General features: G+C 40.3%; 1 protein-coding gene across 2 annotated transcripts in view; it reads left to right on the plus strand.

The window, feature by feature from the left end:
• Positions 1–17,869, plus strand: part of TP53BP2 (tumor protein p53 binding protein 2) — a 65,657-nt gene that overhangs the window by 20,844 nt on the left and 26,944 nt on the right. For both annotated transcript variants that reach the window (XM_077813703.1, XM_077813704.1), the window contains exons 2-9: positions 1,710–1,857; positions 7,809–7,922; positions 9,134–9,213; positions 10,575–10,676; positions 13,890–14,064; positions 15,811–15,992; positions 16,403–16,567; positions 16,910–17,147. In XM_077813703.1, the coding sequence (XP_077669829.1) occupies positions 1,710–1,857; positions 7,809–7,922; positions 9,134–9,213; positions 10,575–10,676; positions 13,890–14,064; positions 15,811–15,992; positions 16,403–16,567; positions 16,910–17,147 (1,204 nt within the window). The remainder of the gene's footprint in view (positions 1–1,709; positions 1,858–7,808; positions 7,923–9,133; positions 9,214–10,574; positions 10,677–13,889; positions 14,065–15,810; positions 15,993–16,402; positions 16,568–16,909; positions 17,148–17,869) is intronic.

The following is a 17,869-nucleotide window of genomic DNA, read 5'->3' on the forward strand; positions in this document are numbered from 1 at the left end:
CCAGGTGACTGTGTAACAAGAAATGTTGTATATTGTAGTTCTGAAATCCCTTAAAGTAGTAGAATATCTTTAATTTGACAGTTTTACATGTAAATAAGATGGCTGCTGCAACTTGTTTTGAGGGGAAGGAACCCAGGCATTTGAAAGATCCTTGACAAAGTAAACAAGATTTTTCTCAGACAAATGCACACCTTAAACTATGTTCATCCTTTCCTCAAAAGATTTTAAGTCCTCAATATGGTGGGCCAAATTTGTCTCTAGTGAGTACAGTGACGCCAGGCATGAGTTTGACCTACTGTATCTACAGAAAACAACTGAATAAGTACATGCTGTAATGGCTCCCTTTTTAAAGTTAGAGGGAAACGAACATTTCCATTGTACCTTGCTTGAGTCATCGTTCAGGCCCAGCATATTTTGAATCTTTAAACTATGGTTCATAAAGAATCTTCACCTGTCCACTTTTACCCCATATGACTTTAACATAGCTTTGGGGGTAGGGAGTGAGAATAAACATGGCTGGTTTCCAAGATCCAGTCTTTTTGTTGACTTGGAACATATTTTGCTAGGAGACCTACAGTTAAAATGTTCAATTGGTTTAGCAGAGTAATTGCTGTTGAGAAGACATTTGACAGATTTATGATTTTGGAAGTTATGTCTTTCAGCTAGTGCTGAAATAAAAATTCAGAGGAACTCCAGGAATGAAATAAACCTATTTAATTTTTTAGTCAGCTTCTTAAATTTATAATTCTAGAATAGTAGTATCCAACAAACTGATTGCCTTGTTTTCAGAGATGCTGATCATCCACAGCTCCCACTGAGGTCATCTTCGCTGAAAATTAGGCTATAGTTTTTTTTTTTTTTTTTTTTTTTTTTTTTTTTTTTAAAATCTGAGCTTCCTATTGCAGAGGGTAGAGAAATAACAGCAAAGAAGAGCAGGTAGCTGTTGAACTTTTCTTGTATTGAATAATCCTAATCAAAGAACAGTGAGTTGCTAAGAGAGGAAGCCAGATGAAATTTGAAGCACATTTCATTTGACTGCATTTGCAGGGAACCTTGAATTCATACAGGGCATGTTTAAGGGCATAATAAGTTGAGTTGTGCTATCTGTAGGAGATCCTCAAGTGACAAGTGCTAGCTACATAAATTCAAAATATTAGCTTCTACTGGATAAGAAATGACAGTGGTTCTTTCTCCAGACTTTAACTACCTTTGTTCTCCTTCATGAGAAGTTGTTTCTGGTTAAGAACACTTCTGAACTGTAGAGGACTGTTTCTGCTTCTACATCAAATCATTGTGCAGTGTGTAGGTACCTTAAAGTGATGCAGAGAGAATTTTGACACTTCACATCTGCTCTTTCAACTCTTGGCCTGAAAGAACAGGCATCTCCATGTTTTTTTTTTTTTTTTTTTTTCAGAACTCCAATATCTCAGAAAGGGATGCACATGCAATATATAGTACAGATTGTTTGAGACATGTAGCCAGTTAAACTGTTTACATAAACTGGAAGTGACTTCCCTAGCATCTCATTTTGCTCAGTTCTTTTCTGTGAATTTTTGTGATCTTGATTAGGACTGTGTATGTTCAATGATCACTAATGAATGGTGCCAAGTGCTTTAGGCTGAGAGTGATGAGCTTAATAATAAGGACATGGGTGTGGCATGCAACCTACCTTGTGTATTCTACTGTGTGCCATTATCTTTCTCTTCCAGATGTTTCTTACTGTGTACCTCAGTAACAATGAACAACACTTCACAGAGGTGCCAATTACACCTGAAACCACTTGCAGAGATGTCGTGGAGCTGTGTAAAGAGCCTGGTGAGAGTGACTGCCACCTGGCTGAAGTGTGGTTTGGCTCAGGTATGAGAGATGCAGCTTTTGTGATCATTCGATATCCTTTGTTTGTTTGCTTTTCCTTTTTTTTATTACCATAGCACCTAGAGGCCAAGGCCGCGTTGTGGTAAACATAGTCCCTGCCCTGAAGTGTTTACCATTTGCCTTCCTTTCCATTCATCTCGTCACTGGAAATATAAGCTATATATGCAAGGCTGTCTGGTGACTGGAGAATGTGACATCCTGCGGGTCTGGAGACTGAAGGCTGAGCAACTGAGAGGAGAAGGGATTTTAAATAGACAGTTTAATGCGTTTTGGGGGTTTATGTAATTCCAGTGCCTCATGAACATTTTGGAGACATGATGACTGTTAAATGAAAAGGTGGGAGTTGAATTTTTAAGTCCTGAGAATTAACAATACTCATGCTCCAAGAGCCTGAAGAGGTTCTCCAGCAAAAACAGGGAAGATCAGACTTGGTATTCCTCATATTTCTAACCTTTAAAACACATTCTTTTATTATTATGGTTTTAAAACAAACAAACAAACAACCACATACACCCAAAAAAGCTTCCAGGCCTTCATACATCATAAATAGGCCAAAAAAAAAGAAAAGAAAACACAAATTCAATTTTAAAAGTGACCTTCTAAGAAAGTATTTTTTTATTGTATAATTCACTGATTGTACAACTTCATTTTAATCATCACGAAGTACAGAAAGAAAAACAAATGAAATCAAGTTCTTGGTTTGCTTTGTTACTTTGAATTCTTACATTTATTTTCCAAGTGGTGTTGTGCAGCTCACTGGAAGAGAACTATGTATACGTGCTCTTAGCTAAGAAAGAGAGAACCTTGGAGTCTGCATGTTGGTTAGGATCTTGATATAGGCTCTCATCCTGAAAACACTTATGCACGTTTAATTGTCCTTTTGAGCTCAATGGGACTTTTCCCCTGTGTTTTGCAGACTCAGGGCCATAAAACATAGGGAGTTTTATTTGTAAAATCCAGTCATTAGCTGTATTGGTTGTACTCTGGAGAGAGACCCTTTAAAGACTAGGTAACAGAGACCAATGCACTTTCCCAGAAGAGAGATGCAGAAACAAGAAATAAAGCAATTACCTGTGTGTGTGGTTTTATGTGTTACCCTATCCTTGTGATGTCTAAATGCTGTTTGTACAATTGTGTTTTTATAAGCCATATAAAAATAAACCTGGTATCTATGGAGTATTCCCTTTTGTAAGGAGAAACAAGCAAAATTTGGTTTTGGGGGGAAAAATTGAACTAATATCCGATATTCTTCTGGGAACATTTGTGTTTACTAATGGAATTTTGTATTCATTTTTCAACACAAGCATTTGCTTACCTTTGTACAAAACCAGTATTTACTGGTCGTAAATATAAAAGCTATCTCCATGTTTCAAATTGCATTGCCTAACAAATAATTTAAACAAGGTGTAAATTTTTAACCAATTTAGTTACGGTGGATTCTCCATCACTGACCATTTTAAAATCAAGAAATCCCACCCACCCCCGCCCCAAAAGATCTGTTCTAGGAATTTGAGACATTCCATGGCCTGTGTTATGGCCTGAGTTCACACAGGATGATCACAATGGCCCCTTGTGGCCTTGGAATCTATTAATCTGACTGAAAATGGTGTAAGGCAGAAAAAGATGCTTTGGTGCAGTATGAATTAGAAACACATTTAGAAAGGGATATATTTGATCCAAAACCACTACTGTGCTACCAGTAGTGGCCAATTGCAGTTATTTCAAATGAATCCCATTTTATCCTGTGAGAAAATTGCTGTTCAACTCTTCTCACCTTTAAGATGAGGCTGTGCAAAATGAGTCCACTTTATTTTGCAGAGATTTAGGAGCTAGACCAGGGGTGGGCAAACTTTTTGGCCCAAGGGCCAGATCTGGGTGGGGAAATGGCTTGCAGGGCTGGGGCAGGAGGTTGGGGTGTGAGGGCAGGGTGTGGGAGGGGGGTACAGTGTGCAGGGAGGGGCTCAGGGCAAGGTGTTGGGGCAGAGGAGGGGTGTGGGGTGTATGAGAGGGATCAGGGAAGGGGGTTAGAATGCAGGAGGGGTGTGCAGTGCAGGAAGGGACTCAGGTTGGGGGGTGCAGGAGGGGGCTCGGGCAGGGAGTTGGGGTGTGGGATGCAGCTGGGGGCTCAGGGCAGGAAGTTGGGTGCAGGAGGGGTTCAGGCTCTGGCCCGGCGCCGCTTATCTGGAGCGTTACCATTCCTGGCCAGTGGTAGCTTTGGGGGAGGGACCCACAGGCAAGAGCAGCGTGTGGAGCTCTCTGCCCCCCCATCCCTAGGGGCTGCAGGGACGTGGTGTGGCCGCTTCCCTGAGTGGTGCAGTGCCACAGGGTTGGCAATCCTGCAGGCCGGGTCCAAAGCCCCGAGGGGCCAGATCTGGCCCGTGGGCTGTAGTTTGTCCACCCCTGAGCTAGACAGTTTAGAAAAATTGCTTTCAGTGGCAGGCAGCTATATAAATATACAGTTATTAAAACTGTTAAGTGACTTAAACATGGAGACAGGCTCTTCCACTGCTGACGAAGAAACAAAAGTTATGAGGCGCATCTTGAAAAATGAGGGCTCTCCAAATTAAATTACTGGGGTACTCTTTGGGTATCACTACCTCCTCCTCCTCTTTTTTGTCTGGCCACAAGTTACAATAAACTTTTCTCTGGTTCAGGGGGTTTTGGCTCCTGTTCTTGGAGCCTATTAAATTTGCTGTGAATGTTGGCGAGTAGATTTGCTGGAAACTGACATAAGGGGCTCTTTCTGCAGGAGCTATACATGCTATCTCCACAGTGCTCTCATCCTCTTTTTGGTTTGAGAAATAGGAGGCCAAGCTTTTAATAAATTGTTATCCCCTGTGTGGCATCATATACCCTGCTACTTGATCACTGGTTTTGGCCAGGAAAACTGTTTCTACTTCCTTAATTACCAAGAAAAGTAATTAAAAGGAAGGAGTATGTACGTTATGTGGCTTTTTGATGCAAGGAAAGAAGAAGTGAAAACGGAAGACTTCTGAATGATCCTCTTTGTCCTGTCCTTGGGTAGTTTGTGTTTTGATTTCTATTAGAACTTGAAAAATCTGTTTTTGACCTTCCTTGAATTCACCAGTTAAGTGTTGACAGTATCCTCTTGTAAAGGGCATCTTCTTACTTTTGATTACTCAGTTCTGATTGAAGTATTGCCCAGTTCGCTAGGAATATGCCTCATCAGTCTTTTAAATATTCCTTGTTTAAGAAGATGTGAATCTGACAGAGGTAACTTTTTTACATTGGGGTTTAGCAGATGAAGAGCTTTTCTAGCTGTCTAGACAAGTAACCACTGGGAGACTGCTTTTTCTGTAACAGTGACCTAGTTGCTTATACTGTAAATCTAATCTCTTCCGACAATGACTCCAGTAATTTTCCCTCCTAGATGGCTTCAACATAGCTGAGGAATTTTCATTTAAAGAAACCCTTTTTATATTGTGAAAGAAGAAGAAGAAAGAAGTATTCAGATACTATTGTATCTGTGTCCCCTTTCAGTTTTATAAGGGGGCATTCATGCTTAACAGCATAAATTCCTTTAGTCTAAAATTAACATTTACCTCTTAAAGAAAAACTCTCTATTCAAGATGAAATACTTCCTGACTTAAATCGTTTTCCTCTCAGCCTTATCTTTGCCTTGAATTTAAAAAACGCAGACTGTAAATCCAATAGCAACAAAAAATTGCCTCCATCATTATGACGTTTACTTGTATGTTATATCACATCATTCACCCTCTATTTGCTCTTGCCTTCTGAGTGTAAGCTGTTCAGGTCAGGGACTGTCTTTTTCCTATGGTTTGTACAGCACCCAGGGCAAGGAGGCCTTGATCCTGATTGGGCCCTTTAGGTGCTGCCATAATATATACATTTATAAATAATAATGAAAGTTCCACATATGTGGAATTTACTGTTGTATCTCAGACATTGTCTATGCTCAGGAAAAAAAAACTGTTTACACAACAAGTTATTAATATATTATTGTTGTAAAAAGCCTAGTATAGACTAGGCAAGTTGTAGCCTTACCTTGACCAGCTCTATCAAGATGAATCCTAAACTCAAGTTCACCTCAGCTGGGTAAATTGAGGTAAAACTACAGCTTGTTGGGTCTACGCTAGGATTTTACATTGCTAACTCATTGTAAACACAAGCCAATTTTACCTAGTGTGGATGAGGCTTCAGACAATGCTGCTATTCTTATTTATTCTTTAAATAATAAAAACCACATAAATGGGTAAGTATCTAGGAGAATTAAAAATAAATAAATCCTGGCTCATGTGCAAAGACAGAAGGCCCCTAAGTCAATCTAAGTACTTTCCACCTCTAAACCCCAAGTCATGAAAGAGTGGTCAAATTGCAAGAGAAAAATATGCTGGGGAGGGAGAGAATCGGTAGATGGAAGTAGTATACACAAAGGTAATCCACTGGGGCAAAGATTGGTCACTCTAAAAATCCTGTAGGAGTCAAACGGCCAAAGAATGATGGATTTGAAGCTTTTTTTTTTTTTTTTTTTTTTTTTTTAAATTAAAAAGGCCTGATTTATTGTTGTGGAAGCTGGGAGCAGGAGTGGAAAAAAATAATTTATGCATAACTTTATTTTAGCTTAAATAGGTAGATTAAAAATGTAGAAGAATTAGCAACCTCTTGGATACTTGCCCCATGAACTCTGACTTCCCATTGCCGCCGTCTCCTCCTCCTTTTTCTCTCTGAGGCACTAATCCGAGATGTTAAGTGTTTGGCTTTTTCAGAATCATCAAAAATTAAGCCTGGCGTCATCCAAAATGCATATGATCTAACAGGAAATAAAATTGGCAACAAATTCTGCTTTCAGAGGTATTGTGCCAGATCAGTGGCTGATGTAAATCAGCATAACTACACTGAAGTCAATGGAGCTTGGCTGACGTACGCTGTCTGAAGATTAGGCCCAACAGCTTTTACCCGTGAGCATGAGTAGCTTGGGGCACATCAGGAAAAGATGGATGAACTGGCCACCACAGTAAAGCCTTTGTCTCTTGTCGCTTTACTGCTTTTGTTGTAGGATCCTCTCCACCCAGACAGGGCTTAGAGGAGACCTCATTAGAGTCCAATAATATATATGTATTTTGAGTTGTGTGCGCCTTTAAAATTCAAAGGTTATTAGGAAGATTTTAATATATTAAAGGGTTTCAAAAACTTTCTCTTATTGATATAAGCTCTTAAGGGTTGAATGGTGTTTTAGCTATGGATTTAGGCAGATAGTTTCAAGCATACAAGCTTGCAAATTTTGACCTGGGTTGTTTTTATCCTGAAAAACACTACTTGAATACTTAACCCAAAAGTCTTTGCCTGAGCTTGAGTGCCTAAAGCTGCAGTCAAGCAGTGAGTCACCATCTATTGGTATAATTAAGAGAAGAAGAATCCTTTCTTTCTTTTTTTGGCCACTAACCCTAATTCACCATGGTATTGGTAGCAAAAGCATCTCCATATGATTGGCCTCCTGCCAGTCCTTTGGTTGCCATTTTAAAGGAATGGAGAAATAGTATCATCTGAGGTACCATGGAATTGGAGGAAAAGCAACTTAAAATTGGTTCCTTGAAATGTTAAAAAGCTCAAATGATTTCAAAATATAGCACTAGCCTGCTATAGACCAAAGCTATAGACCATCTGTTGGCAACCACTTGAGTTGCAGCATTGCCTGGGAGGCCAATTTGCACACTCCTCTTTCATAGCACCAGATTTTTGTGGGTTACTTCCTTTGTTTTTAGAGGTGTGTATGCATTTTCAGGAACACACTCTGTACAGCTCCTATGTTTACATGTTATTGTGTCAGTTAATAAAGTTTTGGGGATCTTTCTCCCACCCACTCCAGTGTTTATGGTGAGTGTGTGTGAGGCATGAAAAGCATTGGTGGGATATGAAAGAGGTCTTACTGTATTGGCATTCCGCTTTTTCAGAGCGCCCTGTAGCTGATAATGAGCGGATGTTGGATATTCTGCAGCACTTTGATGTCCAGAGAAACGAGGTTCGTTTCTTCCTTCGCCATGAACGTCCCCCTAGTCGGGAAACAGGTATGTGGTGATCTGAATTGCTCAAATCTGACTTAAAAGAAAAAACTAATTTCAGGCATTCTTAAGGTTAGGTTAACTGTTGCATGTCTGATGACTACAGTCTCTCTAACAGAGAGCCGGGATCCTCGGGGGCAGTGTTTGGTCTGACCTTCGTTTTGCCTGCAAGAAAATGCTACTACCAAAAAACTTTTAGACTCACTACGTACACGAAATATGACTTCTATTAAGTTTCAGGCAGAACTGGGCTGGTTTAATTTGTTTCCTCCTCTTTTCCCCTCCCCCGCCCCCAGCCCCCCAATTCTTGTATGATCTACAGAAACCCATATTTGCCAAACTACTTTCTATCTCTGTGGATTTTATACAGCTATTCATCACCATGGTATGTGAGAGCGTTCAGTGTTAAATAGATTGGCAGTAGCTAAGTCCCTACAGGACTTCAGTATTCCCCCAAGTTTATCACATTTATCACCCTGGTAAGTGTGCTACAAAGTGAGACTTCTACCTGAATTCTTGTTTAAAAAATAAATGCCTCTCTGGTCAGAAGAGTGACTTGGGTTATCAAATGATCTTAAATAACTTCTTTTTATTTTATTTTTTAATAGCATGTAGATGATTTGGCATTCACAATAATGTGACCTTTTGACTTTTTTCAATTTTTGCCAAGACAAACCCACCAGGTATACATATCATCCCTGCACCAGAGTAGAGAATAAACTCCCTCTGTTACTGTTTTGGCTGACTGGGCTGCATTTTTGAATTCTCATCTGTCTGCCCATGTGAAGTACAGATGTCCAGTAGTGAGAATGAAGTGTCCTCTTTTACTGTTGAAACAGTCAACCCCTTTGCTTATGAGATAAGGAGAGTGAGTTCATGCAGTAGATTTTCCTGGCCGAGTGCTAGATTTAATTTTCATTTAGGATTTGACTCTTTTAATTTCCATGAAAAGAGAAGTAAGACCTGTGTTGTAGTGTTCTCCATATCACCAATGGTGGGAATAACCTTGTAACAGCCCATTTAGTAAAACATCCATGGTCTGCAGTTAAGTTTATTTTAGTGTTGATAAAGGTAAGAAGAAAACCAGAAAGTCTCTCAAAATCTAGACTGAAAGAAAATGCACTCCCTCTCCTTTGCAAAGAACGTTGTGTGTAAAGGGAGCAGTACAAATATTTCAAGTGTTACATTCTCCTTGACTGGTGTGTGTGTTAATCTAGGGAGTGGACAGAGACCACAGGATCTGAGCTTAAAGAGAAATGGTGTAAAAGTGGCTGCTGATCGACGATTAGAGAATGGGGTAAGCATTCAGTTAAAGTCTCTCTAATGCAGTTAAGCAGAGCCTTTCATTCTGAGTCACTGGTGCAAATCCAAACCTGGCAGACAAAGGCAGATATTTTGCTGGATCTTTGGTGGCTGCTCTGGAAATATGCAGTCAGTCCACTCCACAAAAACACTATCACAATTGACACCCTTGTTGGCAGTCTCTGTAGAGATGTTAAGAACTGGAAAGGAATAGACTGAACTACCCAGTTCCTATATATCATCCCCACTAGGTTGAAACACAGTGGCAAAGGCAGTCTGAGGAAGCTTGCACTAGTGTGTACCTGTTCTGTGGCCAAGCAGAGCACTTCAGTCTCAGTACTGTCAATCAGATTCCTGCATCAGCATTAGATCTGCAGAATGATAGTTCTCTTAACAAACACCCAATAAGCAGAAGGAAAGGATAAATTTCCTTTATCCTTTGTTAGTTTATTGCTTATTTTTCCCAAATATTGCCAAAGGTTGTTCATCTTGGTTCTGTGCTTCTAGTTGAGCTCAACTAGATCAGTTTCTTAGGAGTTGAAACCACTGCCATCTTAACTGCAAGTTCCCAAATCCAGGTTTAGCGTGTGCCAGTTACATAATGTGGTGATTGGGCCAACTTCAAATTGTGACTTAAACTCTGATTCCAGAAAACAAATTGATCTTAGACTGCTTTGTAGGATGACTTCTCTATGCTCAGGGATCCATCCTGCAAGGTGCTGTGAATCCATCAAAGCACTTAGTTCATGCTGATCTTAATCCAGATGGGTTCTTATAAAATATTTTTAATACATATACATTGTGTTATTTTGATTTCAATGGGCTATTCACCCAGTGCTTTGCTGGGTTGGGGCTAGAGTGCTCAGTACCTTACAAGCTTGTACAGTGCCATTATACCAGTGGTTCTCAACTTCTTTACCATTACGGGCCACATATGCAGCTCTTTGTATTTTTGTGTGGATGAGGCCCACATAAAAACACAATATATGTACTACCCGTATGACCCTGAGGATGTCACATGGGCTGCAGCTGTGTGCTGATTGGTCTGCAAGCAGCCCACGGGCCACTGGTTGAGAACTGCTGCTTTATATGCTCTCTTGAAAGATGACCAAACAGGCTAGGTATTTCGTAATAGATCCACAGTGGCATCAGTCTTTTTATTTAAAAAAAACAAACCAACAAAAAACTTTTTTAAAAGGGATCCTCTGGGATGAATTGTAAATGCATGACACTGGTAGATAAATTTGACTCAATATATTCTTTTTAAAAGCCTTTATTCTTTAATAACTTAGCAGAACACACATTTTCAAAGTCTGAAAACATTAGATTTGACATATTTTGGATTTTCATCTGCAGATCAGTGTTCCCAGAATGGATATGACTCTGGCTGAACTGCAGGAAATGGCATCACGCCAACAGCAACAAATTGAGGCTCAACAACAGATGTTGGCTAACAAGGTACACTTGAAATATGTTTGTTTACAGTCCAGGAACAAAAGATCAGCAGAGTCCTTTTTCCTCCCCTTCCACACACCCACCCACCCACCCCCGCCCCTTTTTCTGAGTACTCTCAGTACTCCAGCTCCCTTTTGTACATTTGGACAATAATCTCAATAAGTGTTCCGTTCCTACCAGTATTTTCTGGTCAGGGGTTTATCTCCAACATTGTAAATAGCCAACAGTTTTAAAATAAAATGCTGATTAAATCAATCGCACAGCTTGCTCAGATGATAGAGCATAACACCAATGTTGTAATTCATTGTAGTGGCTCTGCCAACCCCATTTTGCTCTGTATAGTCACCAGCTATTCACTGGATTTCATCAGTGAACCATGCTTTTGTCTCTCGGTGTAATACTCTCCTGTAACTATCTTGCTTTTTCATTATAGAGTTCAACATGTCTGGCTTCCTAGGGCAGCCATCTGGAAAAGATGGGCTGGCTGTAGTGATAAAAAGGAACTAGAAACGTCTTTACAGACTAAGTCCTCAATTCCTGTTCAACAAAACTAGTGATGGAACAACGGGAACTAGTGAATCAACAAAAATCATTCTGAACACTCGTGTGCAAAATCAGGGTGCAAACATTGTATTTGATTCAGGGATCATTCAGACATACTGCTCTTGAGAATGTCCCCATCAGTTGATGAGCATTGTCTGTGAACCCATCACATGCTGGCCTATCCTGACGTGTTTCCTGTTATCAGGTTTCTCCAGTTTCCTGTGCTTTGGAGAGTGCTGTACTGGAGAAGAAGGGCTGTATTGGCACTCCTGAGCCGATTGTCTCATCCCAACATTCTTTCTCTGCTAGTAACCCTGCCTCCCTTTGCTCTCAGGTCACCACTGGCCTGTCTTTGTCTGCCATAGCTGTGATTGGAGTAGGACCAGCATGGACCAGAGAGCAGCTTTGTGCCTATAGGGCTAGACTGGGAGGTTAGGAGGGTGAAGAGTGGGATGCTTCTGGGAGAGGGAATAAAGAGTGGACTATGACAATAGGCAGGGAATGTGGGAGGGCAGAGTTTCCTTGGCTTACATCCCTCATTTTATTATCTGAATCAGCAGACTGGTCTGTAGAATTCTACGGGTTAATGCATGAAAAGTTTAAATATGGGTACTGAAACTCTTGATTCTCCATACCAATTGTAAGGTTACTGGAATTTCAGTAAGTCTTACTCAGTTGGGTGCTGGAAGCCAGTTTCATAACTCAGCTAGAGCAAATCCAAAGTGGTATAATAGCTTTTAATACCAAATCTTGCACATTTAAAAAATATCCACTGAGACTTAGTCTGAATTTGTTTGCATTTGGCAGTACAAGGTGGTGTGGAATATCACGTGTAAGCACACATCAGAGATATAGTGACTGGAAGCACTGTCATATTAACATATGTCATGGTCAGCTCCAAACTGAATCTAACTCTAACAAGTGACTGGGATTTTACTCTTGAAGTTAACACTGCCAACAAACACCTACTTTGCTTGGGTAAATTAGTCAGGGGCAAAGCTTTGTGTCCCTAATCCCGCCAGATTAGTGATAAGAATGTCATGTGTTATCAAGAATGAATCGCTGTTAGGCTAAACTCACCTGGTTATATAAACACTTAACAACTATGAATAACCAGCCAAAAAATAAAGGGGAATAGCCGATAGTGTTAGAAATAGCAATAAATCTAAGTCAGGATGACATCTGCAAGAACAAAAATAGTAAATTCTTATTGCAAAGGAAATCAAACAGGAAAAACTGGATGTACACAGTTTCTCAATCTGCCCTGTGGTTGTCTTCCAGCATCTGCATAAATAATCTGGATGACCATCCATCAGGCAGGTTTTCTATGTGGCCTGCACCTTGCAAATAAGTTGTCTATTGGATGTCCTACAGAAGAATTTGTTTCAACTGGGATGCCTCTTTCTTTCCTGGAGGATTATTAGGAAGTCCAAGTTGTTCACACACCCAGTCTTTTCACCATTCCTGCTGAGTTACTCCTTTCATTTGTTCTCAAGGCCACCTTCCAGCTGAATCCTATCAGATCATCTCTCAAGAAAATAAACCAATTTATGCTTTCTAGAGCAGTGATTTTCAACATGGGGTCCACAGACTGCCTGAGATTTCCAAAGGGGTCCATACTGCCATTTGCCCCTTTTTAAGGGGTCCACAAATGAAAAAAGGTTGAAAACCACTATTCTAGAGTGAGGCTGTGATGTTTACTAGTTGGTATTCCCGAGCACGTGGGGGAAAACACCAAACTGATGCAACATAGGATACTGCAGGTGCTACTTGGGTTAACTATGAAAGTGACCCACGTGGCCCTTTTTTCTTCAAGATCATTAAAGACCAATATTTTCAAACATGACTAGTGATTTTGGGTGCCTCAAATTCTGCCCAATTTGAGATGCCTTAAAGGGGCCTGGGTGTGTGTGTGAGGTTTGTTTGTTTGTTTCCAAAAAGTGCTGAGCACCCACCCCAAAACACTGGTCATCTTTGAAAATCTGGGCCATGATATTTTGATGGGGTGCTTGAATAACCCCTGATAACTATATATTCTCCATTAACTGCTGGAACAAACTACCAAGGGAAGCAGTGGCATCTCCGTGTCCTGAAGTCTTTAAATCAAGACTGCGTGCCTTTCTGGAAGGACTTAGTCAAACACAAGCTATTGGGCTCAATATAGGGTAACTGGGTAAAATCTCTTAGCCTGTCACATACAGGAGATCAGACTAGATGATATAATGGTCCCTCTGCCTTTAATCCAATTGTTCATAGAGTCATACATTTTAAGATATGGAGATGCTTTTCTAGTGCAGCATCAATGGTACTCTGGTTTAGAGCTCTTGGAGAGACAAATGCACCTTTCCTGCCAAGGCTGTCATTGGAGAATTGATGTGGCCAGTTCAGCACATGGATTCTATGCTGTGTGCTTCTCTCTTGGAAAGACTTCACAACCCACTTCTGTAAGCAAAGCCAGTCACCTTTGTTGTAGTAGCTGTGATCATTACTTTCCTGATCTGAGACGTCTGACATCTGATTATGGGATAGAACCTTAATATGCAATACGTGACATGCTACTTTGTCTCTTAAGACTACTACATCTGAGATTATATCCATCAGTACATTACCTTGATCAAGCATATAACCTATTCAAAAATTAATTGCTAAATTGCTTCCTGTCTCTACCTGCAGGAGCAGCGTTTGAAATTCCTGAAACAGCAGGATCAGCGACAGCAACAGCAAGCTGCTGAAAAGGAAAAACTTAAGCGACTAAAGGAAATTGCTGAGAATCAGGAAGCCAAGTTGAAGAAAGTGAGAGCACTCAAAGGCCATGTGGAGCAGAAAAGACTCAGCAATGGAAAACTCGGTGAGCCGCTCTAGAGAGGACATATTGGGGGTGGTGGGAGAGAGTTGTTGTCTGAAATAGCTCCTAAAACATTCTTGGACAGTGGAACTTCCATTTTAAAATTTAAAGCTTTTCAGTTAAAATGTTCCTGTGCAGAGTCAATCAACTGAATGTTTTTAAAAATCTGAAAAATATTATTAAAATATCTGTTAGGTGATCCCTTTGATCTCCCTGCAAATGGTGGGTTGATGCTTAAAGTACATTTTTCTATCTTTTTGTCCAATTTCATTTTAAATGTCCAAACAATGTTTCCACCACATCCCTAGGGAAACTCTATTCTTCAGCCTAGTATAGTGTTTTTAACTTCATCCTAGTTAAACTTCCTTTGAATCACATTTTAAATATTTTTTTTCCATCCTTGATATTAGCAACCTTTAAATATTTAGACTGTTACATCCTCCTCCTTTAATCATCCCTGACAAAAGCTCTGCATGCTGCATGGCATACTATCCCTACTGCCTTTTGAGCAGGAGCTGGCTTCTTAGACTCTAGTTTATTTTTTTGCAATACTACTTGCCACCAAATAGTTTTTTGGGGTGTCGCATCTTGGCCAGTTGATCATAGTGTCACATGCTTGCCTCAAATTTCATATGAGTTCAAATATTTTCTTTCCCCTTCTATATAATAGTATTGTGCAAAGAGGCTTTTTTACAGCAAAGTTGAAAGAAAAATAGTCTTATTCATGTCCAAAACACACATGGTGCTTTACAGATATAAATTAAAGCAAGGCCCCAGGCTTGAGCAGCTTACAGTATAACTCAAAGATAATGCAATGAGCAGACATCAGATAATGAGTGGAAGGTAGTAATGGGTCAACAAAATAAGCAAAGTTGGGAAACTGTTGGGAGAATATATGTTATAGGTGACAGTATGTTTATGCCTGCTTCTGTAATTTTCACTCCATGCATCTGAAGAACTGAGGTTTTTCCCCCCCCCCCCCACGAAAGCTTATGCCCAAATAAATCTTAGTCTTTCAGATGCCACCGGACTACTCGTTGTTTTTGTGGATACAGACTAACACTGCTACCCCTCTGATACTTGGCAGTCCTTTTAGTTGTCATGTCTCATTAACTACTTATAAGACATACAATATTAATTAAAGTTTAACACAATGGGTTCAGACAGTAAAAATTCCTGATTTGGAGTGTCTCGATAGGATGCTATTTGTGATAAGCTTGTAAGTCCATTCAGAGATCCCAAGAGATTTGATGACATATTTAATAACTTGGATATATACTCAGTCATTCATACTATCTAACGATAAGACTCTGCATATTGTAAAAGCACCTACCTGAGTGTTACGGGGTTAATTTCCTTGAGCAGTTCTTGCATGATGCTGGAGTTAGCTTCCTCCTGGTAACTCAGCCTGATAAGTTTTGCATTCAAATGATCAAAGCAATATTTATTTTGGTTGTTTCTCACCAATGCATTTGATGCACAGAATTAATGTTAAATTTGGGATTTACTGGAACTAACTTTCCTTACTATATATTTTGCAAAGACCCAGAAAACAAATTAACTTTAGTCTAAGAAGCACCTATAAAGGATATTTGTGTCCAATTGATTTGTAATTGCCTGTTGTAGACCTGGCTCCAGCACTGTGCTGAAGAACTGCAGGGTGTTCTCTGTTCCCTTAACTGCTGCCTTGGATGCAACCCACATTTGGTTCTTTCTCAGCTGCAGCTATTGTGCTTTCTTCCTTTCTAGTGGAGGAAATTGAACAGATGAACAGTTTGTTCCAGCAAAAGCAGCGAGAGCTGGTACTGGCTGTGTCAAAGGTAGAGGAACTTACCAGACAACTGGAGATGCTGAAGAATGGCCGGATTGATGGTTACCATGACAACCAGTCTGCTGTAGCTGAGCTTGACCGACTGTACAAGGAGCTGCAGGTGATGGCAAATCTGCTTTGTAAATGAGAACTTTCAATAATGGCTAAAAGTTGGTAGGTCCGCTACTTGTCTTAAAAATACAGCACATTTCTATTCCTCCAAAGCCATAGAGCTGCATGAGATGTACATAGTCTTCAGTATTGTGAGAGCAGCATATCTATCCTATTCAAGATAACAGGTGGAATATACTGTATTGAACAGGTTGTATATATTGTTAAAGCAAAATTGACTGACTAATCAACAGATTGTTATGGGGGGGGGGGGGGAAAAGAAAAAAGTAACCTCAATTTGTGTGTATGACTTTACCTTTTAGAATTCTGTTTATTTCCTCAAGTGCCTCCTGGTCTTCATCCTGAATGCTGATCTGTTTTTTGTTCTTGGTTTGTTTCCCCCCTTTTGAATATATTTAGTTGAGGAACAAACTGAACCAGGAGCAGAATGCCAAGCTGCAGCAACAGAGGGAGTGTTTAAACAAGCGCAACTCAGAGGTGGCAGTTATGGATAAGCGTGTTAATGAGCTGAGAGATCGACTGTGGAAGAAGAAGGCAGCACTGCAACAGAAGGAGAATGTACCGGTAAGGGCTGGATAGTTGATGATAATCCTGTTTAGTTTGCTGCCCAAACAACATTAAGTCAAGACCCTGCTTGTGGGGAAGGCTGTTCTTCTCTCACCCTTGGTGGTGATAGTCTTGTATTATTAAAGTGCTTTTCATGCTGCTGTGGTGTTAACCTACTTCGTGTTCATAGGCAAGAGCTTTTTTTATGCTGCTGTTAGATAGCCCTGGTATATTTACTTGGACTGTAAAGAAACCTTACTTTTAATAAGAGAATGCTACTGCTTTTTTTATGCCTCTTTCCTGACTCCTGTGGTGTGTACTGCCATATTCAATTATTTTTTACTTGCATTCTTTATTTAGATTTCTTCAGATGGGAATCTACCCCAGCAAGTGGTATCTGCCCCAAGTCGCGTGGCAGCGGTAGGTCCTTATATCCAATCCTCCACCATGCCACGTGTTGCGTCCAGGCCTGAACTTCTAGTGAAACCTGCATTTCCAGAGGGGATCCCAACTTTGCAGGCACCTGATGGTCCACTGAAAACACAAACTCTGCCGAATATGAGAGCTGCAGGTGTTTCTCAAGCTAAAGCTTCTGCTGGTAATTTATCTAATTCTCAGTTTCTATTAAATTCCTTCCACAAAAGCTGCTCTTTTTTTTTTTTAAACTTTCATCTTCTTCTACTCTCTCTGTCTTTACATTAGCACCCCAAACAGTATTACAACTAGATTAAAATGACTCTGTTGGTTAGCGATTTTCCTGCCATTACAGAGAAGGAGACCAATTCAGCATCTGTGTACCCTAGCAGATTGGTGGGAATCCTGAAGATGTTAAACTCAATAACGAAGCAATCCAAGATCCTTTATCACGCATTTGGGGAATAAAACCTGTAACACTGGCTTTACTATAAATGTTCAGTCATTGGTGGGGTGGAGGGGAAACGGGCTGATCTTTGGTGGCAAATTGCTGATCATAGGATGACTATAAGCCACCAATGTGATATGGCCGTGAGAAAAAAGCTAATGCGGTCTTGGGATGCATCAGGCGAGGTATTTCCAGTAGAGATAAGGAGGTTTTAGTACCGTTATACAAGGCACTGGTGAGACCTCACCTGGAATACTGTATGCAGTTCTGGTCTCCCATGTTTAAGGATGAATTCAAATTGGAACAGGTACAGAGAAGGGCTACTAGGATGATCCGAGGAATGGAAAACTTGTCTTATGAAAGGAGACTCAAGGAGCTTGGCTTGTTTAGCCTAACTAAAAGAAGGTTGAGGAGAGAGATGATTGCTCTCTCTAAATATATCAGAGGGATAAATACTG

The sequence above is a fragment of the Eretmochelys imbricata genome, chromosome 3, assembly GCF_965152235.1.
Source record: "Eretmochelys imbricata isolate rEreImb1 chromosome 3, rEreImb1.hap1, whole genome shotgun sequence".
Taxonomy (NCBI): domain Eukaryota; kingdom Metazoa; phylum Chordata; order Testudines; family Cheloniidae; genus Eretmochelys; species Eretmochelys imbricata.